Source organism: Lolium perenne, chromosome 7 (assembly GCF_019359855.2).
Source record: "Lolium perenne isolate Kyuss_39 chromosome 7, Kyuss_2.0, whole genome shotgun sequence".
Taxonomy (NCBI): domain Eukaryota; kingdom Viridiplantae; phylum Streptophyta; class Magnoliopsida; order Poales; family Poaceae; genus Lolium; species Lolium perenne.
Window position 1 is genome coordinate 83,625,333 of NC_067250.2, and position 20,223 is coordinate 83,645,555.

At 43.9% G+C, this 20,223-nt stretch overlaps 2 protein-coding genes and 1 non-coding gene across 3 annotated transcripts; all 3 read left to right on the plus strand.

Moving 5' to 3' along the window:
• The first annotated feature begins 6,222 nt into the window (after positions 1 to 6,222).
• On the plus strand, positions 6,223 to 6,375 carry LOC127318189 (U4 spliceosomal RNA). Its single transcript, XR_007861744.1, has one exon. It is a non-coding gene; the product is annotated as a U4 spliceosomal RNA (small nuclear RNA).
• Positions 6,376 to 7,469: 1,094 nt separating this feature from the next.
• LOC127316840 (transcription termination factor MTEF18, mitochondrial) lies at positions 7,470 to 9,898 on the plus strand. Its single transcript, XM_051347302.2, has 2 exons — positions 7,470 to 7,598; positions 7,823 to 9,898. The coding sequence occupies exon 2, from the start codon at positions 7,960 to 7,962 to the stop codon at positions 9,553 to 9,555; it is 1,596 nt and encodes a 531-aa protein (XP_051203262.1). The 5' UTR covers positions 7,470 to 7,598; positions 7,823 to 7,959; the 3' UTR covers positions 9,556 to 9,898.
• A 4,697-nt stretch (positions 9,899 to 14,595) lies between these two features.
• On the plus strand, positions 14,596 to 15,162 carry LOC139833630 (uncharacterized). Its single transcript, XM_071823958.1, has one exon. It carries the CDS (start codon positions 14,596 to 14,598, stop codon positions 15,160 to 15,162), a length of 567 nt encoding a protein of 188 aa, XP_071680059.1.
• Positions 15,163 to 20,223: the final 5,061 nt, after the last annotated feature.

Below are 20,223 nucleotides of genomic sequence, written 5' to 3' on the forward strand. Positions count from 1 at the left end.
AGATTTGGATTACTGCGCAGAAACAGATTTCTTTGCTGTCACGAATCTGGGCTGTTTTCTCTGTAGGTAACTCAGCAAATTATGCCAATTTACGTGAGTGATCCTCAGATATGTACGCAACTTTCATTCAATTTGAGCATTTTCATTTGAGCAAGTCTGTTGCCTCGATAAAATTCGTCAATACGAACTGTTCTGTTTTGACAGATTCTGCCTTTTATTTTGCATTGCCAGTTTTGTTATGTTCGATGGATATTTCGATTCCATTGACTTTCAGTAGCTTTGTGCAATGTCCAGAAGTGTTAAGAATGATTATGTCACCTCTAAACATGTATATTTTGATTGTGCACTAACCCTCTAATGAGTTGTTCTAAGTTTGGTGTGGAGGAAGTTTTCAAGGATCAAGAGAGGGAGATGATACAACATGATCAAGGAGAGTGAAAGCTCTAAGCTTGGGGATGCCCCGGTGGTTCACCCCTGCATATATCAAGAAGACTCAAGCGTCTAAGCTTGGGGATGCCCAAGGCATCCCCTTCTTCATCGACAACATTATCAGGTTCCTCCCCTGAAACTATATTTTTATTCCATCACATCTTATGTGCTTTTCTTGGAGCGTCGGTTTGTTTTTGTTTTTTGTTTTGTTTGAATAAAATGGATCCTAGCATTCACTTTATGGGAGAGAGACACGCTCCGCTGTAGCATATGGACAAGTATGTCCTTAGGCTCTACTTATAGTATTCATGGCGAAGTTTCTGCTTCGTTAAATTGTTATATGGTTGGAATTGGAAAATGATACATGTAGTAAACTGCTATAATGTCTTGGATAATGTGATACTTGGCAATTGTTGTGCTCATGTTTAAGCTCTTGCATCATATGCTTTGCACCCATTAATGAAGAAATACATAGAGCATGCTAAAATTTGGTTTGCACATTTGGTCTCTCTAAGGTCTAGATAATTTCTAGTATTGAGTTTGAACAACAAGGAAGACGGTGTAGAGTCTTATAATGTTTACAATATGTCTTTTATGTGAGTTTTGCTGCACCGGTTCATCCTTGTGTTTGTTTCAAATAACCTTGCTAGCCTAAACCTTGTATCGAGAGGGATTACTTCTCATGCATCCAAGATCCTTGAGCCAACCACTATGCCATTTGTGTCCACCATACCTACCTACTACATGGTATTTCTCCGCCATTCCAAAGTAAATTGCTTGAGTGCTACCTTTAAATTCCATCATTCACCTTTGCAATATATAGCTCATGGGACAAATAGCTTAAAAACTATTGTGGTATTGAATATGTACTTATGCACTTTATCTCTTATTAAGTTGCTTGTTGTGCGATAACCATGTTTCTGGGGACGCCATCAACTACTCTTTGTTGAATATCATGTGAGTTGCTATGCATGTTCGTCTTGTCTGAAGTAAGGGAGATCTACCACCTTATGGTTAAGCATGCATATTGTTAGAGAAGAACATTGGGCCGCTAACTAAAGCCATGATCCATGGTGGAAGTTTCAGTTTTGGACAATATCCTCAATCTCATATGAGAAAATTATTAATTGTTGTTACATGCTTATGCATAAAAGAGGAGTCCATTATCTGTTGTCTATGTTGTCCCGGTATGGATGTCTAAGTTGAGAATAATCAATAGCGAGAAATCCAATGCGAGCTTTCTCCTTAGACCTTTGTACAGGCGGCATAGAGGTACCCCTTTGTGACACTTGGTTAAAACATGTGCATTGCGATGATCCGGTAGTCCAAGCTAATTAGGACAAGGTGCGGGCACTATTAGTATACTATGCATGAGGCTTGCAACTTGTAAGATATAATTTACCTGATACATATGCTTTATTACTACCGTTGACAAAATTGTTTCATGTTTTCAAAATCAAAGCTCTAGCACAAATATAGCAATCGATGCTTTCCTCTATGGAGGACCATTCTTTTACTTTTATTGTTGAGTCAGTTCACCTATTTCTCTCCACCTCAAGAAGCAAACACTTGTGTGAACTGTGCATTGATTCCTACATACTTGCATATTGCACTTATTATATTACTCTATGTTGACAATATCCATGAGATATACATGTTACAAGTTGAAAGCAACCGCTGAAACTTAATCTTCCTTTGTGTTGCTTCAATGCTTTTACTTTGAATTATTGCTTTATGAGTTAACTCTTATGCAAGACTTATTGATGCTTGTCTTGAAGTATTATTCATGAAAAGTCTTTGCTTTATGATTCACTTGTTTACTCATGTCATATACATTGTTTTGATCGCTGCATTCACTACATATGCTTTACAAATAGTATGATCAAGGTTATGATGGCATGTCACTCCAGAAATTATCTTTGTTATCGTTTTACCTGCTCGGGACGAGCAGAACTAAGCTTGGGGATGCTGACACGTCTCCGACGTATCGATAATTTCTTGTGTTCCATGCCACATTATTGATGTTATCTACATGTTTTATGCACACTTTATGTCATATTCGTGCATTTTCTGGAACTAACCTATTAACAAATGCCGAAGTGCCATTTCTTTTCTGCTTTTTTGGTTTCGAAATCCTAGTAACGAAATATTCTCGGAATTGGACGAAATCAACGCCCAGGGTCCTATTTTGCCACGAAGCTTCCAGAAGACCGAAGAGGAGACGAAGTGGGGCCACGAGGTGGCCACACCCTAGGGCGGCGCGGCCCAGGCCTTGGCCGCGCCGACCTATGGTGTGGGCCCCTCGTGCCGCCTCTTGACCTGCCCTTCCGCCTACTTAAAGCCTCCGTCGCGAAACCCCCAGTACCGAGAGCCACGATACGGAAAACCTTACTGAGACGCCGCCGCCGCCAATCCCATCTTGGGGGATTCAGGAGATCGCCTCCGGCACCCTGCCGGAGAGGGGATTCATCTCCCCGGAGGACTCTACGCCGCCATGGTCGCCTCCTGAGTGATGTGTGAGTAGTCTACCCCTGGACTATGGGTCCATAGCAGTAGCTAGATGGTTGTCTTCTCCCCATTGTGCTTCATTGTCGGATCTTGTGAGCTGCCTAACATGATCAAGATCATCTATCTGTAATTCTATATGTTGCGTTTGTTGGGATCCGATGAATAGAGAATACTTGTTATGTTGATTATCAAAGTTATGTCTATGTGTTGTTTATGATCTTGCATGCTCTCCATTATTAGTAGATGCTCTGGCCAAGTTGATGCTAGTAACTCCAAGAGGGAGTATTTATGCTCGATAGTGGGTTCATGTCTCCGTGAATCTGGAGGGGTGACAAGAACCTCTAAGGTTATGGATGTGCTGTTGCCACTAGGGATAAAACATTGGTGCTATGTTCGAGGATGTAGTCACTGATTACATTACGCGCAATACTTAATGCAATTGTCTGTTGTTAGCAACTTAATACTGGAGGGGGTTCGGATGATAACCTGAAGGTGGACTTTTTAGGCATAGATGCATGCTGGATAGCGGTCTATGTACTTTGTCGTAATGCCCAATTAAATCTCACAATACTCATCATAATATGTATGTGCATGGTCGTGCCCTCTTTATTTGTCAATTGCCCAACTGTAATTTGTTCACCCAACATGCTGCTTATCTTATGGGAGAGACACCTCTAGTGAACTGTGGACCCCGGTCCAATTCTCTATACTGAAATACAATCTACTGCAATACTGTTTTACTGTTTTCTGCAAACAATCATCTTCCACACTATACGGTTAATCCTTTGTTACAGCAAGCCGGTGAGATTGACAACCTCACTGTTTCGTTGGGGCAAAGTACTTTGGTTGTGTTGTGCAGGTTCCACGTTGGCGCCGGAATCTCTGGTGTTGCGCCGCACTACATCCCGCCGCCATCAACCTTCAACGTGCTTCTTGACTCCTACTGGTTCGATTAAACCTTGGTTTCTTACTGAGGGAAACTTGCCGCTGTGCGCATCACACCTTCCTCTTGGGGTTCCCAACGGACGTGTCAACCACACGCATCAGGGAGTCCAAGGTGGACTCCACCTAAGGGGGCCGGCCACCCCCCTTCATGGAAGGGTGGGAATCCCACTTGGGTGGGAGTCCCACCTTGGGTAGGTTTCCCTACTACATGGAAGGTTCTTGAGTTGGGGTCTTATTCGAAGACTTGTAGTCCAAAACTTGGGGATCCACCTATATAATGAGGGGCATAGGGGAGGGGCCGGCCACCACAAGCCCTCAAGGAGGCCGCACCCCATAGTGGCCGGCCACCCTCTCCTCCACCTCTCCCGCACTCTTAGCGAAGCTCCGCGAGAGTTCTCCATCGCCACCGCCACCACGCCGTCGTGCTGCCGGATTCAAGGAGGAGCTACTACTTCCGTTGCCCGCTGGAACGGGGAGAAAGACGTCGTCTTCATCAACACCGAACGTGTGACCGAGTACGGAGGTGCTGCCCGATTGTGGCACCGTGATCAAGATCTTCTACGCGCTTTTGCAAGCGGCAAGTGATCGTCTACCGCAGCAACAAGAGCCTCATCTTGTAGGCTTTGGAAATCTTCAAGGGTGAGTCTCGATCATCTCCTCGTTGCTCCCGTCTTCTAGATTGCATCTTGGCTTGGATTGCGTTCTCGCGGTAGGAATTTTTTTTGTTTTTTATGCAACGAATCCCTACACCTACATCCTCTTCTGAAGAGCCGGAGGTATGGACTATTTTGTTGTTGTCAAACATGTTCTTACTAATTTTAACTTTTGTAATCTCATGTGTTCATGTTTGTGAAGATTCCAGACGACGGCGAAATTTTGAGTCAAAGCATTAGTCGCGGCAAGAAGCAAGCCACACGGTCTGCTTATCAGTTGAAGCCCAGGGGCAAGGCTCCAAACCGATACACTACGGAAGATTATGTCAACCGAGTAAAGAAGGTTGTCATTGAGGAGGATGAGGGGCTGCCGTGGAGATCATCTTTGTCGAGGATGAGGAACGACGAGCCGTTATCTTCAGAGGAGGATGAGCAGGAGGAGCAGGCGGAGCAGCAGCAACAAGAGCCACGGCAGCGGACGAAAAGGATGGCCGTCCGGAAGCAGCCCGTGAGGACGGCACGTCGAGGACGATACTAGGATTTGCTACGTGTTGTTGTGAACTCTATCTTCATAAGTATCGTATTGTGAACCCTATGTCATTTCGAACCATGTCTGTAATGCTACTTGTTGTTTGAATCTATGTGTTACGATGTGAGCTATGAAGTGTTATATGTGTATGTTCTGAAATTGCTATTGTTGTGTCCAATGTTGTATTCAAAACTGTTGGAGTATGGTAGGATTTTTCATTGGTTTAACACAAGTCAATGTGTGGCGCCCTTCACACTGGCGCCACACTGCACTGTGTGGCGTCCGTGGCATCGGCACCACACACGCAACTTATATCAACTTTTGGATCGAAAACATCCAGAGGCTCCGGACGATAAGTCCTTAGCCGTTTTGGCGAGCCTCTTTGTGTGGCGCTCGTGGCATCGGCGCCACACAAACAGGGTCGCAAAACGGCTAAGTCCCAGACGATTTGCCTTACAGTATGTTTTGGTCAATTACAAATGCATGTGTGGCGCCGATGGGAGGGGCGCCACACATGCTGCCACGTCGGATCGCGCACCAGCTCAGCGTCGAGGGCGCCACGTCGGCTGGGAGAGTGGCGCCGGCAGGACGGGCGCCACACTGGCATGTGTGGCGCCCATGGGAGGAGCGCCACACAAAAGGGTTAGATGGGTAAAATAGTTTAACCGAAGAGTCAGTCTGTGCTATAGTTGCAACAAAGGGTTATTTTTTGTGTAAATCGCCCTCGCTTGATTTCACCATCACCCCGATCGAATCATCGATCGCTCGCCGGGTGTACGCGCTTGTACCGATCAGTACAGGTAACTTTGTTCTACCGCTGTCAGAGTCCATATTAGCCGGGAAGTGTTCACCGTGTAAGGCCACGCGTTGTCTGCCGCCACTGCCTGCTTTTTTTTTTCTCTCCGTCTTTGTTGACGACGCTGCTTTCACTTTCCGGAGTAGCCAGATCAATCTGGGCGGGCATGGTGGAGACGCGGCCCACGCGCGCTGCAGGCTTACGGGCCTTATCGAGAGCGGCCCGCGAGGGGTGCTGAGCCGTGGACGACTGGCTGGCTGGTTTGATTTCTGTGTGGTCGTTTAGTCCCACCTCGGCTGGCGAGGGAGGCAGGACAGGCGGAGGAGGGTATAAGAAGGGGAGGTGGGCGACCGAGGGAAAGCATCTTTGCGCTTGGGGCAATGACGCAGCTAGTGAGGTTATACCGAGGCGCGTCAATTGCTGGTTGAAAACTATTTCCAAACCCCCTCTTTGGCCCTCACGGGTCACTGAGAATTTCTGGAAGGGCTCCCTCTCCTTCGGGCGAGGGGAAAGCCCTACAAATCTAAATTAAATATTAAATTAAATGTTTGTTCTAACGGGAACCACAAAGTAATTATCAAAATGCTCCCCTCTCCCCTCTCCGTATGGTGAGGGTAAAAAAGCCCTACAACATGGTGCGGATTTTGAATACTGTTTGGTTATATCAAAATTAGCCAATCTTACAAAAAAAAATCATATGGCTTACATTTAGGAGAGGGGGACTAAAATCTTTTGTAAATGATGATTCACACCCCTTGTTGGGCTCTTCCTAGTACCTCCATTTGACCAACCTATGCTTGTGCATATATGTGATGAAAATATCCAACTTGATTGAACCTGCCATAGAACCCACGCTTGTGCATATATGTGATAAAAATATTCAACTTGATTGAACCTGCCATAGATCCCGCCACAACTAATTTTAGATCAGAGGGAGTACATTCCTTCTTGTTGCACGACAATATGTTCTAGAATCACAACTTGATCAGGTAAAATGGTGAGGGGAGAGCGTCCTTTTCTCTCCAAAAACCACCAAGCCGACGTGTACCACGCCCTAGAAACATTTATAGGAGTACTAAATTTGGCCGAAGCTCACATCCAAAGTACATAACCATTTGATGAAACAAAAAAAATTGAGTTTTGAAATTCTGAAAGAAATATTTATGATAGAAATTACTCGTATCTAACATGTCATGCATTTTTAACCGGGATTTATAATGTAAATTGACAAATAAAACACAAATTCTAATACACGTCGGGCTTTCAAACCATTGGTAACAAATTTGTCAGTTTCCTTTTAACTTTATTATTTAAAATTTAGACTCGAGCTTTATAACTATGTAGATTTATATCGCTTTTGTGCCCTAAATTAGTTTCTTTTCTTCTTAACTTTTGAAATTGACAATCAGAGGCAGGGGCACCAGATATTTTTCCCTCAAACCCTCGCTAGTTCAACAAGATATTCCAAACTAAGTTTTTTAAATAAAAAAATAGATATTCCAAACTGTTTAAAGAAAGGCGATGACTAAATGGGAGATTAGTTTCGAGCGATTATGGGATCCGACGGCTGCCATGGCAGTCGTACTTCTTTGTTCCTTCGGACCAAAAACCGATTCTAGGGTTTTAACATTGGACACGGAGACCAAAGATGGATCAACCACGCATCTAAAAAAAAAAACAAAAGATGGATCAACCACTTCACCCATCCGGCGACGCACATCCGCCATAAATCTCCGAGGTAAATCTTGCGATTTCCTTCAGCTCTTGCGATTCCTTGATGCTACTGCTATAAGCAAGCCATGCTTAGGCGCCGGCTGCTCCGAGAGCTACAAGCTTGCGCGGAATCGCTCCCCAAATCGAGCAATCAGCTTGCCTTGGCAAGAATCCGTGGATTCCCGTCGAATCTGACAAAGGATTTGCATATTTGTTCGAATCCTCCTATTTATTGTGTATTTCTGCCAGCTTTTAGAAGAGGAATCTTTGGTGCTTCTAGTTCTTGCGCAGTGAAATTGTTCAAGAACTCTGACGCCCAGCCGCCGGCTCGATGCATATCCGGCGACGCCTGCGCGGCGGCGGCGGTCGAGGCCCCATCTTCGCCTATGCGCCTGCCTCGGCCTGGTCTTGTCCGTGCCAGTGCGCAGGCCGCGCTATTTGAGTATCTCCATTCCACCCGGGGGATGGAGTTCACACTCGCCGAGCACATGAGCAAGAATTCCCCGGTGTTCCTTGCCGGCCTCCTGGGCAATGTGGACACTGGCGGCGGTGTCGATGTGAGATGCTCAGTCTCTAGGTTCCTCCAGTACCAGCCTATCAATGAGTTTGAGCCCTTCTTGGAGAGCATTGGGCTGAGCTCGTCAGAGTTGAGGAAGTTCTTGCCAAGTGATTTGATATACCTGAATGATGCCGTCGACTTGCTGGAGAATTACAAAGTACTTTGTGATTATGGCGTGCAACGGACCAAGATTGGTAATGTGTACAAGGAGGCCAATGAGGTGTTTGGTTATGGACGCGGCATGTTGTACCTGAAACTCCAGCAATATGAGCAGCTTGGATTGAGCAAGACAACAATCGCCAAGCTTGTAGTTTGTTGCCCCAAGCTCCTGATTGGCGAGGCCAACCTTGAGTTTCTGCAGGTTTTTGATAAGCTGAAAGCCTTTGGTATTATGTTGGTGTTGTTTAGAGGGGGGTTGTCAGATAAGAGCATGCACAACTGGAGCCGAACTCTTAGAATGCTCGAATTTCTTGAAATGACAGGTTCCAACAACAAGGCTCTATTGGTAAGGCTGATCAAAGAACATCCAAGATTTGTGTTTGGCCAATCTGGTAAGAGGTTGTATCTTCTTGTCAGCCTGCTGTGCAAATTTGGCATTCGGATAGATACCATGCTGCAGTTGTTCATGCAGTGCCCATGGATTCTAAACTTGGATTTTCCAAAGAATCTGCGGAAATCGGTGAAATTCTTGTCTCACATAGGAATGGAGGCATTCGACATTACTCGGGTTGTTTCCACTTGCCCTGAAATTCTTGGTGCTAGTTCTTGTCAGAGTGTTGCTGATGTGTTGTCTACCATGAACATGTCTGCCGAGAGGTTATGTGATATCCTAAAGGATGACCCTATGCAGTTTGGCAATTTGGTATCGAAGAAAAAATTTCCAGCTGTGACAAAGATGGACAGCTTTTATCTTGGAGAGAAGGCTGAATTCTTGCTGAAGATTGGCTTCATTGAGAACTCCGACGACATGTCAAAGGCAATGTCCCAATTTCGTGGCCGAAGTGACAAGCTTCAAGAGAGGTTGGATTGCTTGGTAGATGCTGGATTGGACTATGAGAATGCCTGCAGCATCATCAAAGTGGCCCCACAAATACTGAACATGTCAGTGGTTATGATCAAGAAAAAACTGAGCTACCTTCTGAATGACCTTGGATACACTCTTGAATATTTTGTTGCTTTTCCAATGATTCTCGGGTACAGTTTGGAAAAGATGAAGCTAAGATTCACAATGTACAAGTGGCTCACCGAAAATGGTGTCAAAATCCAACCAACGAGCAAGAACAAGGTAAACAAGTCCATGGTTGCCTTGAGTACCATCATGGCACGTTCAGATGTCAGGTTTGTGAATCAATATGTGAATCTTCATCCTGGTGGACTGGATCAATGGGAAAGGTTGAAGAATCATGTGAGAAGTATTCAGTAGGAATTAAGAGAGAAATATTTAATTTAATTTTGAATAGATATATACATTTCAATGCTCAGTTGTGTGCATGGCTAAAATACAAATCTTGAACATCTCCATAAAAAGCCGTGGCCGAAAACTAAGTTTCTGTATTTAGAGGTCTGAAATGTAGAACTTAACTGAAAGACTAGTAGGACATACTTGGATGAGGAGGTATCTCTTTGGAAAGCTCTGGTATTTAGTTTTTAGTATTTTGTTATAGGAGCTACCAGCTTAACACCATTGTATAAACTTGATACTAACAAGTTGACCAGTGGCATAAGACTTATGGCCAGTCAGTTTCCAGATTACATTTCTTTCGTAACCATAGTGGTGAAATTTCTGCAAAATCATCAAAGTGCGTTCAAACTCTTTGGTGGCTCCTACTTTACCATTTACACTTCTACTGGCAGTAATGGTTTGCAGTTTTCTAACCGATATACAATTTGCTCATTATATTAAGACTGTGTTTAATATTAACCAAGCGGCGGCGATTCATTTGGGGTGGGAGAGGAGGCGAGCACGGGAAAGGCAAGGTGGGGTTGGAGAATACCTGAGTCACTGCCGTGTGGTAGCAGTCTGTCGGTATCGGACGTGGTGCCATTCGCCGGCTGTGTCCCGCACTCCCAGGCCGGCCTCTATGGGTCAGGGCCGACGTGGGAGTGCTGGACAATTTAATGCGCATCCGAACAAGTTGCCGCTATTGGAGCTGCGGCTGGTTTTTTGTGTGTCTGGTGCGGCTATTGGGAGCGGAGCAGGAGATGCTCTAAGGAGACTAAAAAAGGCCTTTTCAGTTAGTAATCTGCCAGTATTCCTAGAGGCCTTAGGCACAATGTTTTATCCTCATTAATAGTTATGATAGAAACCATGAAGGTGATATTAAAGTTTGGTTGAAGGGTGGTCTATTACCTGAAACCAGCTTATACGGACTTATTGCCGTGTTTATGTTTGTACCTACCAATAAATTGTATGTCAGATATTTCACCAACACTTCTTCCTCACCGGAGCAATAGCTTCACATGAGCCATTATTGTGCTGAACTTCTATTCATTGTTAAAGACGTGTATGTCATCCACGGCTTTGGAGGTCCTTAATTTATTACACTCGAAATCCAAACATGTGTTTCATATTTAGACTAAAATTGTGCAATTGGAATCTCGTATATAGTTCGCATATAGTTTTTGTGGGAAACTGTTACAACTCTTACCGATATTTTGCTGCTCAATTGGTTTAGAGACAGATATGAAATATACACAAGCACGCTTCTGATATTTATTTGTATGGTGTCAATTTGTCAAATCTCATCTCAAATTTTGCAGCCTGGAGAAAAAGAGCACAAAATGCGGCATATATTGAATGCAGTATGAAATGACAACCATATTTGACCAGTTCTGTGCTTACCTTGATTAAAACAACCGCGAATGCCCACAAGAGATTCATAGAGTATGTGCTCTGATGCTTAAATACTTGTTTTCTTTGTGTTGTTCTGATTTGACCACTAATGGCCTTTCAGATGGTCCAATTTGATGTAGAAAAGAAACGAAGAAAGGAAAAAATGTGAAGGAGGGATGTGGAGATGAAAATGACTGACTCAAATAAAAATAAAACTGAATATATGTAACATACAGTACATTGTTAGTGGACAAAACAATGTGACAAAGAATTTCAGATGTAGAAGATTCTGGGATTTAATATGGATATCCCCGAAGGTTTATGGATGCAAAATGGCAACAAAAGCATTAGCTGTTCAACAGAATATATGTAATCGTCACAGGATAACTGATCCGACCTATACTATTTGTGGTGTGGAATCCGAAGATGCCATCTTCGGTTGTACCCAAGCTCGTGACGCGAGGGATGTCTTGAGAGATATTTGGAGGCTGCAAGATGAAATAATCATACAGTACATCCATGCGGCATTGTCTGGTTCGTAATGGTCCTCCGTAGATCCAGCAAAGAGGAGCAGACAAATCTTCTGTTCCTGGCATTATTTGATTAGCATCATCAGAAAGATCTCATTTTTGGTAAGTGGGACGCCTCCATTACAGCTTTAGTGAAATTCTTGGGAGAATTGGAAGAAGACACTGAATGGGTACATTAACACATGGATGTGGCGACTCGATCGTGCGACTGCCTCAGAGTCTCTTTTAAATATGTTTCCAGCTACCTCGGTTCAACATATTGCTATGGAGGAATCGGATCATATGGCTCTATTAATTAGAGTCCAGGAAGAGGAGGTAGTGAGAATGAGACATGGCCCTAGAGGCTTCAGATTTGAGGAAATGTGGACGAGGCATGGTGAGAGTATGATGCTATGGTACAATCTGCTTGGCATTTGCACGACTATGAAACAAATGATGTTACTGGCTTGTGGAGCCGTTTAAAACAAGTGTCAAGTGACATACATAGATGGAGTACGGATGTTTTTGGCTCAGTGTACAAGGAGATAAAATTCCTAAAGAACAGCTTGGAAGACGCGAAGGCGGCAGCGCTTTCGGGGGGATACGTAGCTAATACTGTTGATGTTGAAAAGAGACTGCACGAGCTGTATGAGCGAGAGGAGGTGATGTATCGGCAACGCTCACGAGTTGAATGGCTAAAGGCAGGTGACCGAAACACTCGATATTTCCATAATAGAGCGTCTCACCGGAGACGGAAAAATACGGTCCGTGCTTTGCGAGATGGTGATGGAGGCTGGTGCACAACTGATGATTCTATGCGGCAATTAGCGCTGGCTTTTTACCGTAATCTGTACACTTCGGAGGGGTCTGATGAGACAATCTCTAATCTCGTCCTTGATAAGATTCCTTCATCGGTGACAGGAGGTATGAACGAGAAGCTGACTGCAGCTTTCTCAGACAAAGAGATCGAAACGGCCTTATTTCAGATGGGTCCAACTAAAGCTCCAAGGCCCGATGGGCTGCCGGCCCTCTTCTTCCAGAGACACTGGTCTCTGCTAAAAGCACATGTTTGCTCGGCTGTTCGGGATTTTTTGAATGGGGGATCTTTCCCACCAGATTTTAATGCTACTATCCTTGTGTTAATTCCGAAGGTGAACTCTCCTGAAGTTCTTTCTTAGTTCCGTCCGATCAGTTTGTGTAATGTTTTGTACAAGATAGCATCGAAGGTTCTAGCAAACAGGCTCAAGAGGATCCTCCCCATCCTGATTTCAGAGGAGCAAAGTGCGTTCGTTCCGGGCCGGTTGATATCGGACAATGTGTTGGTCGCCTATGAGTGCACGCACGCTATTCGCTCTCGGAAACGCAAGACTCCTCTGTGCGCGGTTAAACTAGACATGATGAAAGCATACGACAGGGTGGAGTGGATTTTTCTTGAGAAAATGATGCGAAAGATGGGCTTTGCGGAGGGATGGATCCAAATTGTTATGAGGTGTGTTCAGTCGGTCAGTTTCACAGTTAAGCTGAATGGTGGCGTCTCGGAATCTTTCAGACCGTCGAGGGGTTTGCGGCAGGGTGATCCACTGTCTCCGTATTTATTTCTCTTTTGTGTCGAATGCTTCTCTTCGCTTCTTCGCCAAGCACAGCTTGAGAATCAAATCTGTGGAGTCAGGTTCGGGGCTGCAGGGCCGCATGTTACACACCTCTTATTTGCCGATGACAGTATTGTTTTTCTTGATGCCTCTCCTGAAAGTTTGGCGACCCTCAAATCTGTTCTGCAGCGTTATGAAGCTAGCTCGGGACAAAAAGTTAATCTACAAAAGTCTTCTATATTTTTTGGAAAGGGATGCCAGGAGGAGCGCAAGGTGGTGCTAAAGCAAGTGTTGGGTGTTGACCAGGAAGCCCTGTCCGAGCGGTATCTCGGCTTACCAACAGTGGTAGGTAGATCAAAAGATGGATGCTTCAAACATCTGAGAGAACGCTCGTGGGAAAAAATTGGAGGCTGGAAAGGTCAGGGTATGTCCAAGGCGGCGAGAGAAGTACTAATAAAATCTGTTTTGCAAGCAGTCCCTGCACATTCCATGTCTTGTTTTCAATTATCGAAGAAGATGTGTGGCCAGCTTGGGTCTATCGCATCACGGTTTTGGTGGGGAGAAGAAAAAGGAAAGAGGAAGGTTTCTTGGATCAGCTGGGAGAAAATGTGTGTGAACAAAAGAGAAGGAGGAATGGGCTTTAGAGATTATGAAACTTTCAATCAAGCTCTTCTTGCTAAGCAGGGGTGGAGGTTATTAACCAAGCCAAGTTCCCTGTGTGCTCGAGTTTTGAAGGCCAGGTACTTCAAGAACTGTGACTTCCTCCAGGCCCCTTGCCCTGGACGGGCATCGGCCACTTGGCGAGGTATAATACATGGCAGAGAGCTTTTGCGGGAGGGGCTGGTTTGGAGAATAGGAGACGGGACACAGGTCTCTGTCATGAAGGATAAGTGGATCCCACGGTCGGGAGCTCAACAACCGCTTGGACATAAATTGGAAGGAAAAGCGGTGCGAGTTGCTGATCTGCTGTGCAACGATGGCAAGGAGTGGAATGATGAACTTCTTCGGGAAATTTTTTATGATGGTGATGTTTCTGACATAAAACAGGTACCCTTGGGCGGAGCCGGAACTGATGATTACTTAGCTTGGAACTACACAAAAAGGGTCTTTTCACTATTAGGTCGGCTTACCATCTGAAGATTACTCTGAAGAAATCTGCTACGGATCGAGCGGAAACGTCAAGCTCTTGCGCAACTCATAAGGCATGGCTGGACATTTGGGACACCGACGTTCCAAACAAGGTGAGAATCCATTTCTGGAGGCTTGCCAAAAATGGTCTGGCCGTAGGTAATGAGCTTCAGCGTCGGAATATCAAAGAAGGCGTGGTTTGTTGTGCATGTGGTCGAAGGGAGACTCGCATCGCATCGGTTGGAAATGCCCACACTCTGTTTTTGCCTCGGGAGAAGACCATGGAGGTTACGGGGGCATCCTTCTCATCTCCACCTCGCCGAGTTCATTAATCAACATGATTTCCAAGGTTGGTTGATGGACTGTTCAACAAACTCAAACCAGATGAACGGGCACCGGCCTGTATGCTCCTGTATCAGCTGTGGCTGGCAAGGAATAACACCAGGGATGGGAGAATCATTGAGGATCCTGAGGCTATTGCCTATCGGGCAGTTGCACTTGTTGAGGAATGGTTGGAGATCCATGCCAAACCTCCTGCAGAAAAGTCTCAAGTGAGAGAGTGGTGGTCTCCTCCTGCTGAAACGTGGCTCAAGTTTAATACTGACGGATCTTTCTCTGCGCCGACGGGATGCGGTGGTGGTGGTGTCGTTGTGCGCGACCATACTGGTCGCTTCATCGCTGGAGCATGCCAATTTTTCCCTGCTGCTGTTGACCCGGAAGGAGCAGAAGCGTTGGCATGTAAACGAGCACTGCAATTAGCAAAGGAGTTAGGCCGCCAGAGACTTGTGCTGGAGACGGACAATGCGAATGTTGCAGCGAAATTGAACGAGGAGACAAGGGATCTTTCAGCATTGGGGCCGATTATTGAAGAGGTCAAGACCATGCTTCGGGATATCATGTTCTACGAAGTGAAAGCTGTGCGACGCACGGGTAATTTAGTAGCTCATAAGCTAGCTGGGAAGGCTGTATGAATAAATGTACTCAAACCTGGTTCAGTGAAGCGCCGGACTATATCAAGTCGGCGTTGTCCGCTGATGTTGAATGAATGAATAACAGCCTTTTTCCTCTCAAAAAAAACACATGGATGTGGCTATGTCATCAAATTTCAGTTTTAACTCATAACTATAACGAATCACGGTAGATGATGAACCGTGATTCGTTATAGAGAGACAGTTCATCATCTAGCTGGGGAGGGATAGTGCTTGTACTGTACATCGTCAACCTCTGGCCAAGGCCAAGTTCGTCAATAAAGATACCGGAATCCATCCGGAGTTCATCCCATCCTTACCAAAACCCTCCTCCGAATCCTCTAGCGCACATTCGGCCCCAACTTAAGCCATCCTATGGCATCTGTCTGTTCACCAGAGCTGCGTTATGCGCCAGCTCTGTCGCTGGGTAGAAGTTATATGCAAGAAATACAACACGGAACGTAACCAACCGATGCATAGAACAAATATAGGTGCAACTCATCACAGGTGCACCCCTTCCAGAGAACTGATCATCTTCAGTGGAGTTGAAGTTCAAGTTGTATGAAATGTAATTATTTGCTTTCTATATCTCCTTAGTTGATTTGAATCGTTGAAGTCATAGGCACAGCAACAATAAGAACCAAGTCAAGATTGTATTTTGGATCAGTTTCTCCGGGCTTGCATATATCGCCTCTGAAAGTATCCCAGAACCTGCTAAACTGTCTTATTTTGTCAGTCACTTGCTGCAGGAAACATTAAATAGAGCTCATGTACAGAGGTACTCAGCAAGTTCAAAAGAGAAACAGTGTTTGATGCACTAGATACGACCATTGATCAGAAAATCTCAGGTCAACGCATGGTTCGCAAACATTTCTTCAAAAGGTTTATTTTATTCTGAAAACTATGTCCGCCAGTCTTCACAGGTTGACCAGAATTTCACGGAGTTCTTTTCCTGCCGCGTTCGTAGTTCCCTTCCCGGAACAGGAAGTGACAACTACAATTTGATACACTTTGCAGAGGTGCGTTACTTTTCTCATAAGCGAACTTATCCTTCCTGCCAACTGGGCGTAGTTTCCCGTCCACACTTTCTTGGTGTGAGGCCCAGTATAAGAACCAAGCCAATCACTGCCTTCTCCACGACCCTGCATACCCACCTTTTGTCCATCCGTACATCCCGGGTAGACTTCTCCCGATGATACGACTTTACCCCGGATGTACTATGGACAATCCATCATAGACGGTAGAGCGCACTCATCCTCAAGGATGGGGATTTAAGGGATTTCCCAACCGCTGCAGTTTTATCGCAACACCCAGTCAGGCTCTATCAAGTCCATTGGTATGCAGAAGGTAAAAGATACAGCTGACTTCCCCAGAGCCATTATAGATCTCACGGTTAACGCGATATGTACGTCACTAGAATCACTAGACGGCATTGGTGATTAGTTCTAGATGAGTAGAACCCTTGCAATGGAACCTCCACCATCAACACATACCTTGGTTCCATTGCCCACCACATAGTAATTGCAAAAGTAACATTTTATTTTCAATGCAGGAGCGATAAGTATATTGCTTTGCGAGTAAATTGATAGAAAATAATCAATATGACATGAGCAAGAGTGAACTTGCATGGAGACTGCGAGATAGTGCAGTTCGAAGGTTCGGATGGAACCTGGACCTCGGGTTCTGAAAAGAAGCATCATTGTATCATTGTCCGATAAGGACAATGTTATAAAATCCAAATGATGTATGCATGATGGATTTATTTTTGGTTGAATCCCTTTCCCCAGACTATTTATTAAGATTTGTGTGATTAAAGTTTTATTGGAATATTTGTTCCTTAAATAATTTATAATCCTTTAATATTATTTTGATAATGATTTTCCTCAAAAGAAAAAGATAATAGATTTTTTCCTTTTGAAAAATATTACCTCAAAAGAAAATATTTGAAATAATAGAATTTTCCTTTTTGATATTTATTTCAAATGAAAGGATTTGGAATAATAGAATATTCCTTTTAGAAATATTTACCTTATAAGAAAAGGATTTGGAATGATAGAATTTTCTCTTTTTGAAAATTATAGATTTAGAAAATATTTAAAGTCATATGGAATTTTCCTTGATTTTTATATCAAAGGAAAATTTCAAATCTTAAATTCTAATTTGGAATTCAATTCAAAATTCTTAAATTTAAATTTGCGTTGTTCATTTCATTTCATATTTTATTTTGGTTAAGGAATACTTTTTATGAATTATTCTTATTATTCTTGAATTTTTGGAGTTTTCCTGGATTTATTTGCAATTTTTAAAGTGGAAGATTTGAATTTAATTTTGAATTGATTTAAATCCTAATGGAAAAGTCTAAAATACCCCTTTGGGCCCACTGGTCAGCCCACCAGGGTTGAACCAGACCGATTCGGTCCAAACCGACCGAGTCGGTCACTCTCTCTCTCACTCGTTCTAACCCTAACCCTAATGTTGTGGAAATTCTGTGGCGATGGCATCGCCGCCGTGGCCGCCGCCATGCTCCGACTCACTCCAAACTCGCCTGACCTCACCACCGGACGCGTTCAACTCCTCTCGCGACGCTCCTCCTTTCAATCTGCGTAGATTCATCGCTCGCCACATCCTGCTCCAGATCGCCTCCGTGCTGGATCTGGAGACTGGTCGCCTCCGTCGATCTGTGGTCTCCGGCGGGATGAGGCCGCCTCCATCGACGCTCTTGTGTGCCTGAAGATAGACCTGGCGCGGGTGATGTTGTGGTGTCTCCTGTGTCGTCGTCTCCAGGGTGTCGTGCTTGCGGTGGGGATGAACTTGTCGGTGTAACACTGACAACTTCCCTTGATTTACAGCTGCTGCGGCCGCGTGAGCACTGCCTTGCCATGCCGTGGCTTCTTGTTCCAGGCGCAAGGTAAGCTTCCCCTCCCATATGCTCACTTCTATGTACTCTCCATTGCTCTGCTATGTTTTTCTTATTCTTCTCCTTGCATTCTGATGATCCTTGGATCATACAGGAATGCTCCTCCTGATGCCACTGCATCCATTCTCTCTCCTCCTCGATTGCTCTGGCCAGAGGTTGCCATTGCTGGCCACTGGCCATGCTTGTGCCACTGCTGTGCTGCTCTATTCCTAATGTTGCTGCTCTTTAGCTTGCTATGTGTATTTCTTGCTCCTACTGCTTGCAGTGCAACTGGTGTTTCTATGCACACAAATTACTTGTGCTGGCATGCTATGATTCATGTGTATGCTTGCTTGCTAGGTTGTAATGCTGTTGTGGTTCCTTTTGGAGCCATTGATATTCTTGTTTTCCTTGTGGTTCTATAGCTAGGCTCTACTGTTGCTTGGCTGATGCATTAGCCATTGGCTAAGCTTCCCAGCACTTGCCGGTTGCCAAATGATTAACTGTGATGCCTATTGGTGTGTGATCATCTGCATATGTACCTTGTGGTTCTACTGGTGCTATACTAGTGACACTTGTGTATGTCCTGTGAATGGTTAGGCTACTCGTGCTTGTAGTAATTACTTGGTAACATTGTTTGATAGCTTGGTGTGCTTTACTAGTAAACTAACCTGTGCATGTCATGTTGTTGCCTTGTGTTGGTTTACTGTCAATTACACTTGATGAACCATGTGTTGGTGATGATTCATTTGATTTAAAAGATGCTTATACGAATTCCATGATGAATTTGGAATCAATTAATTGTCTGAACCTCTCTGGTAATGAAGGCAAGCTTGCATGTGTGGCTTGTTTGCTTGCTGAAATTGTGTTGTGACCTCAATAGCTTGCTACTGATCTTGGTTGCAATTAATTTGGCTGTCTGGTGGATTTTATTAAAATAATAACATCCACAGTTGGGAATCATCTATATGAACGCCCTGTGGTGATCTTTTGATGAAAAATGGGTCTTTACTGATGGTTTTATACACCACATGGTGCTAGGTAATTAGTTGGCCACTATTCTGGTTGATCTAGATACTTTGGATAGCTAGTACTTGGTTTACTTGTGCATGTCCAATAACTAGATTCACTAGCTCTTGGTCTGGCCTCTTTCTTCCTAGCATCACTTGGTCCATACCAAGTGATGATATACCCTGTGGAGCATCAGCTCCACACTAAGTATGTATGATCATGCTTATGATGGATTTTGATCCTTGGATCAAATCCAGGTGTGGATTATACCTTGCTCCAGCTCCTAGATGATTAATTTTTGTTGATGAAGTGCTTTTGGCTGGTTGATTTAATCAACTTCCCTTCACCTCCTAGATCCTGGATGATCTTGCTCTAGGTCACCATGATCTATAGCTTGGTTTTGTTTGGTTTGGTTCTAGTTCACTGGATTAATATAATGCTGGTGTGTTCTTGATGCTGTTCTTGCTATCCTATGGATTTCATCCCTATCTCCAAACTACTGTACTACTTATAGCACTGGTTGGTGCTCTCCTTGGTCGACAACACCTCTATGGATGTGTGCTATGGTGTCTTTCCATTGTTTCACCATGGTTAATGATTGGGAAAAGATCCTGGGCTAGCTTTGGCTTTGGTTGGGACTTGATCCCCCATCCAATGCTTATCTGGTCCATTCCTACTTATTTTACTGTCCAAGTGTCATTGACACTTGTTAATGGACATATTGTTCCTTTTGTTTCTTACTATGCAGGTTTCAAGTTGATCAAGATTTGGAGAAGATCAAATGAAGATCTTTGAAGACTTTAGTGTAGGAAAATAATCAATGTTGTAATTTTCTATTTTATTTACTTATGCTTGTTTTATATTTGCTCTAATTCTTGTAATATAAAAGAAATTCTATAATGACAATGTATTATGGGTGTGAAATCAATAAAGTTCAATGTTTTACTTATGAGCTTGTTGTAACACTTATAATTTATTTATGAAATGTTTTGTATCAATGTGATATTGAATTGAATTATGAATTATGAACTCATTTGATATGTTGTTTACTTAATTCATATTTGTTTGAAATTCAAACTCAAATGCTAATTAAAATGCCTCTCCAAAACCATAGTTTTAAAAGAGGTCATGTCGAAGTTCATAGCACTCTCTTCACT

Bases quoted from the DNA above. Each gene is read 5' to 3' on its own strand.
- LOC127316840 (XM_051347302.2), top strand. From the start codon at position 7,960: ATGCGCCTGCCTCGGCCTGGTCTTGTCCGTGCCAGTGCGCAGGCCGCG.
- LOC139833630 (XM_071823958.1), top strand. From the start codon at position 14,596: ATGCTCCTGTATCAGCTGTGGCTGGCAAGGAATAACACCAGGGATGGG.